We start from the raw sequence: 20,239 nt of genomic DNA, 5'->3' as shown, positions 1-20,239 counted from the left end.
ATGAACAAATAACAAAGGCTCCAAAAGGACTTGAGCCAGTTAAATTGTCTATATACACTATATAGATTAACTAACTATAAACCTTTCTTATTAATTTTTCCCTTACTGGACAAGTTACTGAATAATATACTTTAAGGAGGATAACATAATAAAAATCAAGGATTTTAAGAGGCTCAGTGGCACAGCAGGTATTATTGCCTCAAAGCTCCATGGTTCCTAGTTCGATCCCGAGTTCATTCCTCAGGTCACTGTTTTGCATTTTCTCCTTGTCCTTTCTCGGTTTCTCCCATATCTTCCCAGCTCCCAAAAACGGTAGACTGGCTACTTTAAAATGCTCCTAGATGTTCCCAGTTTCACTGTTTAGCAAATAATGGTGTTATCACCCAGCCTTAAAGGAAATCCATACCCAGGCCCACTGTACCTGTGATGTTGTGTCTGGCTGTCTGAGGAAATTTCCAGTCTTCGACCTGTAGAGATGGACATGTCTCACCTATTGGAAGAAACAGAGGTAAAATCAGAGAGACAAGCCAGCCATCCAGAAAGACATGCAATTTGGTCCTGAATTTTATATGATAAAAGTTTTCCGGTGGAAGCTGAGTATCTAGCTAAGGACATCTATGTCAAATGTTAGACCTGAGCAAAGGGCAAATGTGTTGCAGTGATCAAAGTTGGTGCAGGGAAGACAGACAACATCTCAGATACGAAGCCAAAAATAAATTCTGTCTGTCTGAAAGAATCACTCCATAATCCGAAGACAAGGCCTCTGACAGCCAGCTTGACATTCCATCGATGGGTGGACGTCATATGATTGATCTACTCGTGCTGACACACACCGTTGTGGGCCAAAGTGCTGTCTGTCACACAGCTAGGAAAGGCGTCACCTCAGAAAGCATTCGGCGGTAGAACGTCATGACAAATTCCAGAAATACACATCTAAAGACATTTCTAGCAGAGTGCTTTGAGTGAAGGTAACTTTACAGTACAATGCCACCTAAGGATTAGAGTTAGGTCAATGCATGTTGTGATGGGCTCAAAGACCTGTTCATCTCGGTATGTGCCATCATGCTAACACAGTGTGGCTCTGAGTGCAGCTGTCAATTAGACGTTTTATAGATGAGAAGCATGTCAAAAGTTGAAGCTATAACTGAGAGAGCAAGCAACTCGGCAAGGTTTTATATGGGAGGTGAGAGGAGGAATAATGAGAGAGCTGGAGCTCCAACCTGGTTCTCCTTGTCAAGTCCTATAAATCTCTTTCTCAGACTCAAGACACCTGAATCTCTCTTCTGCTAACACAGCAACCTGAGGGTTTGTGAAGGAAATATCATGCTCACAAAAACTTATCTGACAGACAAAGAGTTCATTTTGCACCGTTCTCACATTTAAGGCTTTTTGAAGTCAATCAGGACTACTCTACAAAGCCCGTGCTCACACCTTGCTACCAAAAAGATGAATTCTTTAATTCAGAGATTATCAAAGTGGAACCATGGGGCCTGAAGGATGATCAACTGCTGAGGAAACTGAGAAAATGAAGCAAAAACTTTTGGCCACCAGAAGAAACAAGCAGGCGAGACATATTTAATTTATTTATTCATAGTCGTTGTACTTTTAAGAAGAGAGTTTTTTATAGCATATTTCTCAAAAAGTGAAACTTTTTTGTTTATTGAGCAGACTCATCAATCTGTCCCAAACTCCTAGTGAGCAAACCAAGGGCAACAGGAGCAAAGAAAAAACTCCTTAAGAGCGCTTAGGAGGAAGACACCAGCTGAGCAATACATCTTTCTCTGGCTGACAATGTAAATCATGAAATATTTATGTCAGTTTGTCTAAAATTTTAGTTTTAAAGCAGTATACTTTAGGTTAATCGAAAACGATATGAATACTAATATAGAAGGGATGTAAATGAATACATTATTCAAACTGAACAGGTTTTTTGGGGTGATTTTAGGGGCACCACTGAATATGGTCAATTATAAAGGTTAGAGGTACAAAGAAAGATCATATTTGTTCATTCTAATCCCAATAATATTACAGTCATCATTGGTCATACCCTGGGAGATATGATATTTTCTCTTTCCCATCAATCACAGTAACACTAGCCAATCATGGACGTATGAGGTAATGTATGCGGAAAAGGGCAGACAGCACTGTACTTGTGTGAGTGTCTTGTGCTGCTCTGTGACAGAATGAAAAGCAGTCCAAAAACATATGTTTGCCTGTATTCAAATGTCTTAAAGGAAACATATGCTAGCTTTCACTCTCCTTGGTTGTTAGCTGGTGTATAAAGGGGTGAGCTGACTGGTAGGTGGGGAATTTGCCAGAAGATGGGCGAAGACTACATTCACTAACTACTAGTTATACTAGTTTATATTATTTGAAAAAGAACCAGCCACAGTTAGGAAAAAAAAATGAAAAACTGTCTAAGCCACACCCATTTAACCCATCTAACCCTAACCCGAACCCAGTATGATAGTAAAACTGTAAGCACATTGACAATACTCATGAAAAGTCTGCTAAGACATGTGATAACATAATAGCTACAACATTGTTAGGAACAATAAGAGCCTTAAAATGAAAGATTGCCAAATAATTTAATAATTTAAATGAAGTTTCATGCCATTATTCCACTGGTAATAAAGATGTTAATGAAACATAGTGTCCCTCATATGTATGACAGTATGCACCATTATGAAATCTTATCCTGAGATGTCATGGATTAAACTGTTAATTATGTTTGGGTAGATAGTGATCTGTTTTACATGCTAAGCAGGCTTTCTATTCTTCTGCATGATTTTAGGAGACCCTAAAGACAGCAAGTATCCTTTGATCTCTGATATTACAGAAAATTTCACTCCCATTTTCTCTGGACAGTAGATATCACCAATGACTCTCAGACCTGAACAGGTGTAAAGACATTCTGAAGCAGGGTAAACGGTTATATCTCTAGTTTTAAAGAAATGGATGAACGTATACCTACTATTTTTCATCACAAAAAAAATGTTTTAGAAAAAAAAACCATCCAGCTCTAAAATAAAGTTGATTTGTATCAACGAAGATATTATGTGACATATTGGAAATACTTTGTATTTTATCTATGAACAATGTATGTATATTTGAGAGATGTCATTTAAATATGGTGTTAATTGTAATGCATATTTGAGAGTAGTACATAAAATTTGTCCAAAAGTATATGGACCTTGACCACCTGACCATGACCGTTCCGCAAAGTTGGAGGCACGTGATTGTCTAGTGTCTTTGAACGCAGTAGAATTATATAGTCCCTCCTGTAGAACATGTTCCAGCATCACAAAGTGAGCTCCATAAAGACATGGTGGTTGGCTTAGAACAAATCAACTCAATGTCCTTACCAGAGCCCTGATTTCAACCCTTTGGAATGAATTAGAACGCAATTGGACTGTGAGCCAGACCTTCTCACCCAACCTTACAAAAAATACTGTAAATCCAGTGAAAACTTTCCCAGAATTGTGGAAGCTGTTATCAGAGCAAAAGAGTGGCCAACTCTATATTAATATGACGCCTTTGGAATGGGATGTTCAGAAAGCACATGGGTCTCATAGGCTGGTGGCTACAAACATTTGGCCATATAGTGCATGTGTTACAAAACATATCAGATTCCCAATTATCTATCAGGGGGTGGAAATTCATTAACTATTAAAAGCTCCATTATTACAGTGTCTGGAAACAAACTAGGCTGGAAACAATCAGAATCTTATCACATCATAAGCTATATTTAGTTTTTATATATTTTAATGAATACACATTGTGTTTGTGCCTTCAGCAACAAGTCAGCTGGAGGATGTTTCAGCTTTGGAACAGTTGGTGTTCTGTTCACTGAAAATATCATTTACCTCTGGGTAGCTTCTTTATTTTCTCTCAATATGTTTAACCACAAAGGGACTGCTATATAACATTATAGAAATATATTACAGCTGTGGATACACATACTGTGTGTTCCTGATTTTGAAAATCTACAAGCTAATAAATACAACTAGGGCAGTGGGATTAAGAGCATGCAGTGCTTTACATTTAGATTTTCTCTGAAACCACATGCCCATCAACAGCTATGAATCAAAAGTCTGGCACACAGCCTATTAATGTTTCTATATTCTTCTTCTTGGTATACAGTTTGATGCTAATTTTTCATGCTAATTTGTGTAAATTGTCCTCTAACCCTTCATAATTGCTCACTGTCTGACCACAGCATTGATGTGTGCTGAATAAATCAAAGTAAGGGCGAGTCAGCAATGACACTGCGGTGTTTAAAACCTGTGTATCAGCACCATTCTTATGCTTGGCACAATAGCTATTACCGTGTCAGTGCAACCGCTGTGCTGAAAATGATCCACCACCGAAATAATATCTGGTCAGGAATGGACCTATTGTGTAAACGACCACCAAGTCACTTTGCTACTCCTTCGTCTATTGATCGCTTACAGCTGAAGAGTGGATGATATGTTGCACTGGTCTCAGGAGGTCAGCGGACAGTCTCATAAATTTTTTGTCCCTCTCGAAAGTTAAGGACTTCTGTTAAGTCTTTCCGGCTTCTAAGATCAATTTGTACATATGGTGTATTGTTGTTAAATTTAATTTAAAAAAAAAATGTTAGCTCAGTGAATACATTCTAAAATTCTTTACTCATTATGCAGAGAAAGACACAACACTTATTTTGTTTAGAATGATCAGAAAACGTGACTTTGTTAGTTTGTGTAGAGTCAATTTGAAGTCATACCTGCAACGGTGATACAATTGACCATACGTACACTCACCATCCACTTTAATAGGAACTCCTGGGCAGGTTTAGTGAGTCTGTGCCTGTAGCCTCAAGATTCCTGTTCCTGGCTGCCGGGAGTGGAAACTAATGTTGTTCACCTCACCTCAACTTTTGATGTATCTGAGATGCTTTTCTGCTCATCATAGTAGATAAGATTGCTTATTTAAACGTTCTTTTCTGTCATCTCAAACCAATCTGGTCTTTCTCCTTGTTAATCAACAAGCCATTTCCATCCACAGAACTAATGCTCGCTGGATGCTTTGTTTTTTCCCCCCCACCATTCTGTATAAACTCTGTGGGTGAAAATCCCAGGAGATCAGCAGTTTCTGAACTACTCATCGATCCTAACAACCATGCCACTAGTTGCCACTAAGTCACTGAGATCACTGAGATTTTTTCCCATCCTGATTTTTGATGTGTAAATGAACTAAAGCCTTTGATTTATAATCTGCATGACTTTTTTTGCCCTGTGCTGCTAGCAGATGATTGGCTGACTAGATAACGGCAGGAATAATCAGTATTTTATAGTTAACAGCATTAAAAGTATATTTATGGTCAGTACAGTTAACTATATAATGCATACTATACAGTATGTGAAAAAATTATATTGTGACAATGATTCATACATTATCTCGTATTTAAAAACATTTGCATTGAATTGCATGTTGATATTAACAAATAAATATATCTAAATATTCGAATAATTAGATTATTATTTACAAATAAATAAGATTATTAAGAACACACAGCTTGAGAAGCACAACTAAAACTAATTTCTTCCATCAAATTAGCAAAAATGATGAATGTATTTCTTGTAAAATAATCACAGAAGAACTATATCTTATATTACTATACAATACACTGTAATATGTGAGTCTATTTTTAGATGTAGATCCGAATTTATATATATTTTATAACATACTGTACAGTGGGATAACAACTGCCTTTAATTTTTTTAAGTCAAAGTATTCAAAAATATAGTCTTAATTAAGTTCTGTCTGAATTTTGCTTAAGCTTGGTCGATACCCTGCACCTACTGGGATGAGAATTGAGTATCGGTGCTTTTTATTTCCCTGAGTACACGCTGTTTACTTCGAGAATTGTCTGGAAAGACTCATTATAGAGGAGGCCGATGGGTGCTCAGCACAGCAGGGGGAGTGAAGAAGGAGCTTCAGAAGTGTCTGATCAGCGTTATCGGTACAACATAAAGCTTTACGGTTTGATAGGACTGCAGAAATGGAGGAAGTCGTGTTTTCTGGTGTTATTGAAACCTGAGCCGTTCTCCCATATGCGATTTCTAGCTTGTGCTCTAACAACAAGACACATTTACCAAGACAAATTGTGAGTTCAAAGAGAAAGTTTTAGACTCCAGACAAAAGGAGGAGGTCGGGTATGTTCACACTGCATTTAATGAGATTTCCTGTATCTCAAGGATGCAAAGAAAAGAAAAGACTTTGAAATGTTTCACAGTCATGTACCTCTGCAGCTATTAGTACCGAAGTTTTTTTGACTGAAATATAACCTGTCAGAAAATCCCTACCTTCTCCATCTAACCTCTGTAGTGAAATCTATCAGATTAACCTCTAGACCTCATAATGGAGGTGGGCTAAAGTTATTAATGTCTGAGATACAAGCATGTAGACGTGCACTGGAGCACCTTGAGGCACGTCTGTTCCTCGGCCAAGAAGAGACGTGTATGGTTTGTGAAAAGCCTGATAAAAGTTAAAGCAACAGCACAACCTGGACTTACAAAGGTAAGCATGGAGATCTGAGGCTTCATTTATCAACTGTGTATGTGCATAGTTGTATGCGTCAATCACACGTTTGCACGTTTCTATGCACCTAATGGGATTTATCAAGATGCGCTTACGCCTGAGGATGTTTTTATGTTTCCGCACACTTCTGACCATAAACTCCTAGTGGTAGAAAAGTGTAACAGCAGGTAAAGTGATCGTGCTGAGCTTCGATATCACATACTGTCTATCATATCAGCATAACAGAGAGTAATTACTGATTTCGCTGCTCACATGATGCAGAGAGATGACAGACAGAATGAAAAATAAAACCATGCCTTGTTTGAAGATTTGCCTCATGCAGCTTTGTGGAGGCAGGAACATGTTTTTAGCACCACTGGAAACTCCATGCTGAGAGTGAGGAGTGGATCATCAGTCAATTTCGTTTGCCCAGCGCAGTTTTATTCAATCTCTATTCTACGGCTTTTAGTTACGGGTACATTTCAAAGAGAAATCGGAGACGGTACTAGCATTGAATAATGACACGTCTTACCTTCCTTCAGATCACTCATACCACAATACATTACATTTCCAAAATCAGTAATAGAAAAGACAGCAAACATGATGGATTTTCTAAACTGATAGAGTTTATAAATAGAATTGGGGAAATATATAATATACACAAAATATGCACACAAGGCATTTAGTTATTTAAAATGTATCATAATTATTACTCATTTTAATTTATAATAAACAATAATAAAAATAAATAATTAATAATGATAGTATCTGATTTCATTTATACATAGAAAATGCCAATTACCATCTAGGCGGTTCTGAATATTATCAAATCCTCCATGTCATTGCCTCCTAACTTCATGCTGCACATTCTCTCCACACATGACACGTAAAAGGCTTAATCTCAGCAGCACATTGAACCTAAAAGAGAACTCATTCCTTTAAAAAGAAAATCTGTAGCTTTAAAGTACAGATTGTGCAAAGAGTTGATTATCAAGTCAAGTCAAGTAGTGTGACACTGGAACGATCTGTGTTAAGAAGTGCTAAAAAAAAAGGTTAGCTGCGAAAATCCCTCTCTCTTAGTGGCCTCTTTCTCTCTTTTACCTCACGCATTAGACAGCTTTATAGAAATACATCTCAGGAAAAGACATTAAGAGAAGAGAAGAGAATCTGAGAGATGATGATCACTGTGACACTGTAAGTTTAGACACTGCTACCTTTTTAGCACCAAGAGTTGCTCTCCTGAGGTAACACAGACAGGTTTAGCCCAGAAAGATTTCCCACAGGTAAAACTCCCCAGTGCTAAGAAGTCTCATTTCCCAAAATAAATAAAATAAATAAATCAGGCAAGAAGGAATGGCTTTAAATCCAAATATCTAAATTTGTCTTCGAAATATATCAGCAAAAATAAATCTAGCAGTTATATGACATTGAGCATTATGCTATCAGAATATCCAGTGATGTTTATCAGTGATACCTGTTATGCATTTTGCACAGTGGCTTCACAAAACACTGAAGTATGCTGGCACAAGAAGATCAGAGTTTTTCCCTGACAAAATGAGAGATGAGACAATCGACCATGACAGTTTATCCAGTGTTTACATGTTGAAAGTATTCAGATAGGGGTTACGCAGCTGTCCAAGTCAATTTTCAGACATCTCCATTCAGAAAAATTTACCCGAGTATAGTTCATGTCTCTGAGGTTGCCAGATTTTTCTTCATTAGTCTGAGGCAAGCTACTCCATTTATTTTTCAAAACAGCACATTCTGACGTGTTAAATTCCCAATACACTACAGCAATCTGTCACCTATTACACGTTTTTATGTTTCAATAAATACATATGTGTGTATGTATATGTTGTGAAACATTGTTGTAGCTCCTGATATCACCTACATCCCTCACGAGCTTGTTTCTTCTGTCAAAAAAATCTTTCCCATGGAGGAACTGAATGGTCCTTCCAACCATTAAATAAACTCCTCTCCTTACAGAAAACTTCACGGTATTTCTTAAGAAATCTGTTCATTATTAGGTTTGACCAATCAGATTTGAAAATTCAACAGCGCTGAGGTATAAAATTATTTAATGAAGCATTACATATGTTGTATATTCTCACCTTCAGCAGTCTCCAGTCGAACTCCATGACCTGACCAGATGGTCAGCAACACAACGGAGCACAAGATGATCCTCATGGCTCCTTCCCTCAACTCCTACCTAAAATGGAAGTAACAGAATAAATAAAGTTTTTAAAGGTGTAGAGATTATAAAAAAACGAAGACCTGAATCTATCAAAAAGCATTAACACTGCAAACTCTTGCCTTATATATCCAGTTATTAATCTTAACTAAGAGGAAAGATCTAAGACTAAGTCTAAGGAGGTTAATTGTAGCAGTCAAGCAAGAAAAATTGGAAGATAAAAGTTGATCACATGCTAAAAATACAGCTACATTTAAGGACATAAATGCTAATGCTAATATTCTGTACTTGCTTTTTTATTAAGCAGAAGCTTTGAGGTTGGATTAATGAAGGTGGCTTTAAGGTTAGACAGGCCCTTGGAAATGTGTAAACTGGCCTAATTGCCCATAACAGTTCCTATAAAGCTTTGTAACCCATGTGCTTTGAGGATTGTCATTACAATGCCCATCTGTGCCTCTCGCAGTGTGACTGTCTCAGTATGAACTGATGAACACACCTGGGATATCATTTTAATGAAACTGTTGTTTAAAACTTCACGTGACCCTCTAATTTAATGGATTTAACATCAAACAGGCAAGAGTATGGTGCGAAAAGATGGACTTCCACTAGCTATTTCATTTCAATTCATGTTGCATTCACAAACCTGCATATACATTCACATTTCATATATCCCCATACCATATATCCCTCCGTTGAAACTACATATAAACAGGTATGTGGTATGGATTTTTACACTTTTGACACATACGCTCAGCATTACACTCTTGATAAAATGCACGCGTTCATACTCAACACATACGTCAACAGAGAACTCTATCTGACTAAAAATATCTGCAGCTCCTGTCAAGGTCTGAATGTACATCCCCAAGTGTATTTCTTACAGCCAAAGTGACCCAAAATGACATGTCTCATGTCTCAACACACCCCTGTCAGAATGAAGGATGGCCAAGGAACAAGACTTCATTGCTATCCTGTATATTACAGCCTGGATGTCAAAGATAGGTAATCTGCATCCCCCTGACTGAATCTAAAAAGCCTTGGGGAAATCACATACTACTACTGACTTAATGCAATGGCAGAAAAAAAAAGCAATTTTGTCTTGAATGTTTTGGCCTTGGCACAAAAGGGCAGAAACTCAACAGTGCTCATCTCCCTGAGAAGGGTACTATGAAGCATGATGGTGGTAGCATGATGTTGATTGTTACCCTTGGGCTCTTGGTTGCTTCTCTGATGATGCAGTTCTGATGAAGTCATGTCTGTGCCATACTTATAATAATAATAATAATAATAATAGATTAAAAGATTCAAGAAGGCTGACATGACTTACATCTCAATATATACTTGCAAGAAGACGTCACTGCTAACTGATTGCATTTACATTTCTGGCATTTGGCAGATCCCCTTATCCAGAGCGACTTACAATTTGTCTCATTCTATAGAACTGAGGGTCTTGCTCAGGGGTCTAGCAGTGACAGCTTGGTGGACCTGGGATTCACAACCTTCCGATAAGTAGTCCAGCACCTTAACCACTAAGCTACCACATCCCTTTGTATGCCTCAGATGGTAGGTAGGGGAAATCACATACTTCTACTGAATTAATGTCACAAAGCACTACATACGGTGGAAATCTCATCACCCTTAGAACCCTATCCATATAACGAAGCACCCTGGTGGAAGCATCATGTTTAGCGTTACCTTTGGCTCTTTCTCTGACTAATACCCTTCTAATATGTTCACTGACCTCTGGCAGAGTCACGGTTGCGCCATATTTGTTTCATGATTTAATAATGGATTTCATGGTGTTGACACATCTCATGTCTTAACATACACCTGTTAGTATGAAAAATGACCAGTATAGTATGACCAGTTAGTATGAAAAATGACCACTATATTACTATTCTGTATGTTTCAGCCTGGATGCCATAGCTATGTAGGCATCTCTCTGTGTCTCCTGGCTAACTCTAGGAAATTCTATACTACTTAATGAAGTAGCAGAAAGAAAAAATAAATAAACAGTTCACCAGTCCTAGAGAATTATTTCCCATCCCTAACTCAAGGTGCTGAACGCCTCATTTTCTGATGTCCTGTCCAGAAACGCTGTCAGCATTGGTCTTTGTAAATAAGACAACATCCATTAGGAGCGGGAAGCAGCTATATCGCAGATGCTCAGTGTGTCAGAACCATCTCTTCATTTTAGTTTGATTCCATGTGGGTACAATAGATACTCGCAGCTGCTTTGTTCTCCTCTAATTTGTTTTCAATGTAAGAACTAAAAACAGAAGAATCCATCTGGTCTGCACAGATAAGTGTCTCTTACACTCTTGGCTCTCTGCCTCGCGTGGTCAAAATTTAAAATCATGACGAGATTACGCAAGCAGTCGCAGACCCCAAACAGATATCTACTGTGATCCACGACCATTCGCTGTCAACCCCATAGTTAAAATCGATCACTTCCGCATGGAGAGTACTTCAAAAAGCCAAAGATTCAGCAAGTTCAAAACGAAAGACAAAGCCCTACAATCAATAAACAAGTAGTAAAATGTAATGAGCTGCCAAGCTCAGCATGTGGGGATTTTGTTTTTCAGCAATGGAGGGCTGTCACACACCATGCTGTTTTCATGTCACTGCCTAAGCATTACTTGTTGTGCTCTTGACTCGCTGCCAAGTGATGAATGCTACCCCAAAAGCACTTTTTACAGATGCACACCGCCCCTCTGTAATTTTGATAGGTCTCAGTGCAAAATAAATTGGATGTCTACCTCGTCGCTCCTGAGAAAACAAGTGGAATAATAAATCCAAAACACTGAAGAAGAAAAAAAAAAAGTATACTAGTTTCAGATGTTCTGATGTGGACGATAAGAAAAAAAAAATGCGTGGCACAAACTGACCCAGATAAGACCCAGTCCCAAATGCAGGATCTATTTCACATGTGACTCACTATCCACACAGATTTTATGTAGCTAGCGAAGTGCAGGGCCTGGAGAGTTGCTCATGAATGCAAAATAAGAGAGGGAGCAAAAGTGTCATTATACACATACATATATACATACATACATGTATGTATATGTATATCAGGGCTCTGTGTGTGTGAAAATAATCACCAATGCAATGAAGTATTGTGATATGGCCCAAGATGAAGAGTTATTATTTATAGCAAGTGTTTTATTCCACTTCAATTTAAATAAAAGCAATTTGGCTTTTTTTTTTTATTAATTAAAATAACAAACCATTTGTTTTTGTGCTTTATCATTTTTAGTTTAGTGTTGTGTAGCATCAAAAAATAAAAATAATAAAAAAAGAAAAGAAATTACAAATTCTCTCCGATGTGCCATGAAGGAAAGCTCTGAGATCTCCCATAAATATTTAAAGAAAATTTGATTCGGAGTTATTCTACAGCATTACTCTATTAGACCTTTTTTAAAAAAAGATTTTAGAAAACATCACTGACCAGTTTGATTCAGCTGCAGAAACAGAGGAAGGTTTGCTTGTGGTATTGTTGGTATCTTAGTCTTAGTCCCAAATGTGCATTCCAGCCTATGAACTAAAAGCGAGATTAATTCAACAGTGCAAAAGCAGGAGGATAAAATAGAAAAAGGTTTAAAATCCAGATATAAATAAGACATTATTCACACTCATGTTGTCTTTAATGAGGTCTCTCATGAATGTGGGGATGTGTGGAACACAGGAAAAAAAATGCTTGAAACCACATCCTACACTTTATTCTCAGTGAAACTGTTTTATTTAAAACTAAACAAGAGAAAAATAAAAGACAGAAAATTGCAGCGAGGAAAAAGTACCAACCTACTTGAACACTAAATTATATCAATGTATTACATGAGGTTCTAACATTATTTACTGATTTTTGTGCTAAATTCTATGCTTATTTTAGTTCTAAATAATCATTTCTTTTATCTAATCAGGACACGATCGTTGAATATGTTTTCACATATTCCAGTATGATCATTTTGTCATAAATCTGTTCTGTGAATTTGATTTCTACTTCAGAATCCCAAACAATTTAAGGAAAAATCAGCTACAAGAATCTGGTTGCTTAAGTGTGCACACCCTTTTATAACTGCTGATAAGGCTGTGTTCAGAATAAACCAGTCACATTCAATCTCATGGTCAAAAGCATCCTCATACAGCTGACATTAGTGAAATTATTGATGAACTCCACATAACATACAAAGATCAGCTGTTCCTGTAGGATTTTCCTCGCGTCTTGTTGATTTCATCCGACTGCTGAATCCATGGTGCATCTCAGTGTCCTGATCAATAGCTTTCAACACGTGAGATATATGAATGGTATCTCACATGTTGAAAGGTATTGATCAGGAGAGGGGTATCAAAGAATCGACTACAAATCTGTGCACAGGAGATGCCTTTACAATTTGAAGGAAAATAGGAAAATATTATATGGCATTATATAAATATATAATGCCAAGTCAAGAGGGCTGTGATACAATCAAAAGGTGTTTCATTAAAGTATTAGTTAAGGGGTGTGAACACTTATGCAACTAGGTTATTGTAAAGTTTTCCTTTCCCATTTCCTAAAAAGTTTTTTCACTTCATTTTTATATGTAATTTCCCATTGAGAGGAGAAAACTGTCATGATTTAACTTTTATTTATTTTTTTTATAAATTTTATTTTATTTAACGTTTATTTTTTAAATCGCAAGAACATACCAGTTTAATAGACTTTTTATATCCATTGTATATACACATGTTAATATATAATGAGCATGTTAACACTGATCAGTCATAAAACCAATTAAAACAATGGACAGCTAATGAGAATAAAATTGATGATCATGTTACAGTTGCACCTGTCAAGGGGTGGGATATATTATGCAGCAAGCAAACACAAGTTAATGTGTTGGAAGCAAGAAAAATTAGCAAGTTCACCGGGGCAGTGCTTCTCCAAAACAGCAGGTCTTGTTGGGTGTTGCCAGTGTGTAGTGGTTAGTACCTACCAAGTGGTCCAACCAGTGGAAGGACAACCAGTGAACCAGCAACAGGATCACAGATCAGATTCAGAAAAAGAATTGAGAAATATGAGAAAGAGTTCAAGTTATTGACTTGGCCTCCAAATTTCCCAGATCCCAATACGATTGAGCAGCTATTGAATGTACTGGACAAACAAGTCCAATGCATGGACACCGCACCTCACAGCTTTAAGAATCTGTCTTGATGGAAGATATTTCAGCACACCTTCAGAGATCTCATGGAGTCCATGTCTCGATGACTTTTGGTAGCACAATGGGATCTACACAACAGGCAGGGGGTTGTAATGCTTAGCTGACGGGCGGATATATTTACTTGCTAGTTTTGCTTGTTTTCTTTTAACAAATAATGCACTTAATTCATTAGATTGGTAGTACACACACACAAACAACATACACATACAAAAAAAAAGACTCCTTGATTTTCCAGCAGCAATTATAGCTGCATTTATGTTCGAATCAAAATTTATCTAAGCACATCTGCCTTCGCACCTGCGCATAACACGCAGCTAATTAATCTCCAGCTGTGTAAGTCACGGTGAAAATTATATATCATGAAAGAAATAAAGGACTTTTAGGAAGTCCATAACAAGAAAGAAGAAATTTCGTAATTGCTGTTACTGATGAACTCTCCATCACCCAGATGAGACCCTACCGCACTTCAATGCCTGGATAAACATGAGATGTGAAATGATTTGCTGGTTCTGTCTCACATTGTTAACAAACGCACGTGCAACAGAGTAAATTACGCTAACCCACATGTTCTGCTTACTAGCAATTAAGCTGTGAAACTGTGTAAATAAAATGTATTTAAAAGAATACATGATCGCAATATAAATAACGTTTCAGGAAAGTTCCTTCATGTGTTTGGGGAGCCTCCTGATTATTTGTACACAGATGAGGTTGTCTAATTAAAAGATTACGTGATAAAGTACAACAAACATCAAATTTCTGCCTCATATTTACAAAGATTAGTCATTTTAATCACTTTTATCTCACCTTGGTGCTCTCTGGCTTAAAGATAACTGATGTGTTATACACTAGCATTCAAGAGTTTTTTGCACTTAGCTTTTTAACTTGATTTACAAGAAATGTATACAAACCAGCTCTTAATTAAACCACTGCCACTGTACATTATACTTTGCAATTCAGCTTTTTTGTCAATGGATTTTTTTCATTTAAATCCCCTGACCAATCAGAATTGAGAGTGTAGTGGCTTTAATGTAATTATCTATGCACCATATACCAATCCTTGGTAATGCTTCATATTAATGTCCCATTAATAAATTAAAACCTGAACTAATTGAGATTCCTCTCCATGATTAAAATCAAGTCCACCATTTATTCTATACACTAATTCCTAATGAATATATTTGTGGTGATTAATTAGCAGAACCTATTAGTGAGGTTGGATAGTGGGTTCCAATATTTATGCCCAGTGATCTGAATGTAGTGGATTATAAACTTTTAGGAACATGCTGTAATTCATTTTAGGCTAATTAATGCTGACATTTTGGCTATACTGCAATAAATAATGGTTAATCAAGGTGTATTTCAACACTCTGGGACCTTAGTGTTATATGGTTCTATTAAGAATGAATGTGTCTTATTTTTTTTCATTCTGGTTATAAAGTTATTCAGAATAGTATAAAGCAGAAGAATAGAAAGAATGATAGAGAAGACCCTAAAAGGCCTGACTAGACAGACCCAGATGGAAGAACTAAATAACCTGGGTAGAACTCAATAAACATGAACAGGAGAAACCTGACAGACCCAATTACAACCTGAGAAAAGGGTCACACATATGTTGTAACATGATAATCTGATGAGAGGAACCTGAAAGGCCTGGATACAAAATGACAGACATGAAGAGTAAAAACTCATAGTCCTGTGGTTATAACTCGATAGACCTCAAAAGAAGATCTTGATAGACCTGGTTTAAATGTAATAGACCTGAAGAGAAGAACCTGATCAACCTGGTTAGAAACCTGAAGAACCTCATAGGCCTGTGCTTATAACTTGATATATCTGTAAAGAAGAACCTGATTGACCTGAAGAGAAGACCCTGATAGACCTGAGGTTGTAACTTAAGACCTGGGCGGAAGGACCTGAATGACCTGGTTAGGACCTGACAGACCTGAAGAGAAGACCCTGATAGATCTGGGGTTTAGAGCCTGATAGACCTGAAGAGAAGACCCTGACAGACCTGAGGTTGTAACTTAAGACCTGGGCGGAAGGGCCTGAATAACCTGGTCAGGACCTGATAGACCTGAAGAGAAGACCCTGATAGATCTGTGGTTTAGAGCCTGATAGACCTGTAGGGATTAAACATATAGACCTGATTGATACCTGGATCACGACTATAATCGACGATAAACGACTAATCCTGGTTAGAACCTGATAGAGTTGGAGACAAAAATTTACTCTATTAGTTTACTTCTTACGATAGATATTCATTCTGAACTGCTTATTAAAACCATTATGTCATCCAACCACCTTCACCACATTTGGCACCCACTAATTTATATCTCCACTGCCCCATAACCCTACCCCCTGCAACCTCAGCCTGTTTTTAATTTAAACCTGTAAAACTGAACAACTTTGCTTTAAATAAATACCCAGCTAAAGTTAAGAGACAGTTTTAAAGTCCACACAGCCATTGCTTGTGTTCTGGCCCATTCATTTCTATCAAGTTTACGCTGGATCAGAATGTTTTAACAGTGCCAGCTGAAACAGATGCCAACTTTCCATTTGCAGCAGAAGCTGGAACTAAACAGCTCTTCCTTACGGCACTGTCTCTGCACCTTATTTACTAAAGTGTGGAGATTTTTGCAGGGGGGACTGAATGCTGTTCCCATTACATCACTCACTCACATGGAAGGAAAGACATATATCAGGGAGCATACCCAAGAACACATTTACCTTGAGTCATATAGCGGGCTGGAAAAAAAATGGTTTATCTAGGAGGCGAAGGGCATGAACAAAGTCTGGGTCATCTTTCAAAGAACTAGCCACAAACATATCCTTCGTTTTATCTTGTTTCATTTCATAAAAAGAAAAAAACAACAACAACAAAAGAACAAAAAAACAAACCAGCTCATCGATCAGGAACTAGGAATAAACTAAAGAATCTGCAGTTACAAAGAGCTATCTTTCCAAACCTAACTCATAGTAGCCATGAGGCATCTAATAACCCTTTTACACCAGACAGTGACACAGCATGGCTCTGTAACAAATCCCAACCCAAGACTATACATATATAGGAAGGAGGATTTTACTGGAGGCTATATGGTAGTGACTAATGGTACACACAATTAGTAAGATTTTAATTATAGTCAGATGTACCTCATTCAGCTTTAAATTAGCTATACTGGTATTTATGTCTTCTTTTCAGGGTAAGAAAGCAAACGCTTTACAGAAATATGGACGTAGAATTATATCCCAAACGAGCAAGCCAGTCGTGATTGGGAAAAGAAAATCCTGTCAGACGTAGAACATTGGCAAAAGAAGAACATAAGGGGAAAAAAAAACTTGACAGAAACCAGAGACAGAAGGATGACGCTAGTGGAAATATAAATCATTACTATATATATTGTAAAATCGGACAGTACGTAGTATGCTGAAAGGATGTTCAGTTGGAGCGTATTGTTAATAAAAATCCTGGAAGGTCATTATTTTTGATTACAACTGCAGTTCTGGTTATTCACAGAAGCCAAGGTAAAACTTTTGGCGTAAACTTTTCTTTGGGTCGTCCATGTGGGATGATCCACCACAGTGGTTTGAAGTATAGAGTGTATACATTTGTTGTCTTTCAGCTGACATAAAAAAATACATATTTTCTCTGGCTGAATCTCAAATGCCATCCTATTATAGGAATGTAAGGCAGTAGGTAGGATGTGCTGTTCCGGTATGTTATACCCTCTATGTAAGGACTTCAGAATTGATTCGTGGTTAGAACTAAGCTAAATAGCTATATATAAAAATAAATAAATAAATAAATAAATAAATAAAAATTAATCTGAGACAAATACTTGTCATGTTGCTTCTTCCATTCTTAAAAAAAAGAGATATTATTCTTGTTAAAATACTGGACATTAATATTCAGTTAGACAAATTGCCACAGTACATGAGGACTGTGTTGGACCAATACGTTTTGCAAATTCAGCATGGATTCTTGCATATGGCTCTGATCGTTTGGTCGTGGAAATAGCGACAACGTGTGGGATAACAGTTAATGTGCCGAGCTGAATCGCACCATCTGGTAGGAAAGTAAAATAATAGCATTCCAGCTAGCCACGTGTCTACTAGGCTGATCAGGACTCTCTTCATCCTATCCGCATCCACGTTTGTGTCTAAGACAACAACAAAAAAGAAAGATATAAAGTATTTTTCTACTGTTTATCTAGCAGTATGTGTCGTCTGGGCTTCACTTTCATTTAGAGTTAAAGAATTCTTACATATTCCAGCACAAACACAGCGTCTATTCATTTCATGCCAAACACGCCAACACTGCTAAAACAAGACTCAAAGTCTAGCAAGTAAATGGTTCCAAAGCCCATTTCTCTGAATACAAATCCAATCAGTGCACAATCAGCAATGAAGCACTGATGGCTGATGGCAACTATTCTCATTTTAGGGTTTGGATTGTAGTTCAATATAATATTCTTTTTGCTATATTATTTCCTCATGACATCCAAAATTCTACTCACCTGATCTTGAAGTTGAGTATGTCGGTTTTGATACAGAGCAGGCAAACATTTGCAAATGGCTGCATCAAGTTGCTAGCAGTACAGACATGAATGCAAAAATGCAAATTTGAAAAAAATAAAATAAAATAAAAAATAAAAATAGCACTGTTGAGCTAGATGTATAAGAAGTAGTGAAAAACTGAACTGATATTTCTTAGCAGTTACACTTTAAAAAATAAAATGCTATAGAATCATCAGGTAAAAATACACCACTCTTAAACATTCACCAGCTTCTTAGATAAATGCACAGAGCGAGGGATTGTATGCTACATCATCTATACATTATCACATGCTTATACACAGTGCAAGGCATGTATAATTTACCTTTACCTTGTTTATAAACCTGAAACAAGTCAGTAACTCAACCAGCAGCTTGCCAACGTGAGATTTGAACTCACATCATTCTGCTCAGTAGTCCAAAGCCATTACAATCAAGCCATGTAGGATAAGATCTGTTTCTGTGACTTGATTCACGATTAAATAATAATTACATTTATATACTGCGAAATCAAGGGAAAATTAAAACAATCTTTTTTTAATAAAGCTTTGTATCAAACCGTGGTGCTTGGAAAGTTCTACTTTTTGTTCAATGTCACGTCTGGCCACTAGGGGGAGCAAGGTGTCAAAAGTTTTAACACCTACCTACCTGTATCAAAGTAACGTTTTTATTCCATGCAGAACTGCTAAAATTCCCAAACTACTCAAATTTGTTTTAAATAGTTTCTAAAAGATGGCATTAATAGCATTAATTACGAGAAAGTGTTTTTAAGTTGATTACATTATAAAGAAAGGCAAACATTTTTGAGATAAGATAATGCACATGCTTCAAGCCCAGAGAGAAGTGCCAGTCTTTCTTTTTCACTGAGGTGGACACAGAAAAGGAGACTCCAGCCAATGAAGTGATGGGGGGAAAAAAGTGTGTCCATACCTACAAGCAATCGATAAATCCACTCAATAACGAAAACATTAATCCACAGAAAAGCCGATGCGTCCGGAATCTGAAACCGTTTTGCTTTTTTTCCCCCTTTCTTTCTTTTTTGTACAATCCACTTTTTCGCTCTGCAGCACTTTCCCCCAAGTCCTTGTAACGGGGGAAGGGAAAAGTTAGTGCCTAGGAATCCTTCTTGTCCAACTTCTATCGTCTCCCCTCCCCTCACTGAAAAAAAGTTTTCCTTCTCTACCTCCTGCCTGATGCTGGAAGACGCGCAACTTTGTGGAAAGCCAAAAGGGACTCGCTTTGCCAACTCTCTTCAGAGGAAAAGTAGCAGAAGCACGCTAGATGACGTCATATATCATTTGAACTTTTTCTTTGGTATATAAAGATGATCAGTTATTGGTCCTTGGGAAACAGCAGTGATCAGTCATTGGTCCTTAAAAACAGTAGTCATTACTGACTGTTTCCTGGGAAACTGTGGGGAAGTGATTGGTCCTCGAGAAACAGTAGTGATCAGTCATTGGTCCTCGAGAAACAGTAGTGATCAGTCATTGGTCCTTGGGAAACAGTAATAATCAGTGATTGGTCCTTGGGAAACAGTAGTGATCAGTCATTGGTCCTTGGGAAACAATAGTAATCAGTGATTGGTCCTTGGGAAACAGCAGTGATCAATGATTGGTCCTTGGGAAACAGTAGTGATCAGTGATTGGTCCTTGGGAAACAGTAGTGATCAGTCATTGGTCCTTGAGAAACAGTAGTGATCAGTGATTGGTCCTCGAGAAACAGTAGTGATCAGTCATTGGTCCTCGAGAAACAGTAG

At 37.4% G+C, this 20,239-nt stretch overlaps 1 protein-coding gene across 5 annotated transcripts in view; it reads right to left on the bottom strand.

Moving 5' to 3' along the window:
* The window catches only part of col16a1 (collagen, type XVI, alpha 1), a 95,212-nt gene extending 75,556 nt beyond the window's left edge, over positions 1-19,656 (bottom strand). For all 5 annotated transcript variants that reach the window (XM_058405266.1, XM_058405269.1, XM_058405267.1 and 2 more), the window contains exons 1-3: positions 19,414-19,656; positions 8,655-8,752; positions 422-490 (exon numbers count right to left, since the gene is read on the bottom strand). In XM_058405266.1, the coding sequence (XP_058261249.1) occupies positions 422-490; positions 8,655-8,730 (145 nt within the window). In that variant the 5' untranslated portion in view covers positions 8,731-8,752; positions 19,414-19,656. The remainder of the gene's footprint in view (positions 1-421; positions 491-8,654; positions 8,753-19,413) is intronic.
* Between the last annotated feature and the right edge of the window lie 583 nt (positions 19,657-20,239).

The sequence above is a fragment of the Hemibagrus wyckioides genome, linkage group LG12 (genome assembly GCF_019097595.1).
Source record: "Hemibagrus wyckioides isolate EC202008001 linkage group LG12, SWU_Hwy_1.0, whole genome shotgun sequence".
NCBI classification, from domain to species: Eukaryota; Metazoa; Chordata; class Actinopteri; order Siluriformes; family Bagridae; genus Hemibagrus; species Hemibagrus wyckioides.
Note: the sequence above shows the minus strand (reverse complement) of the source record. Positions and strands in the feature narration are given on the sequence as shown.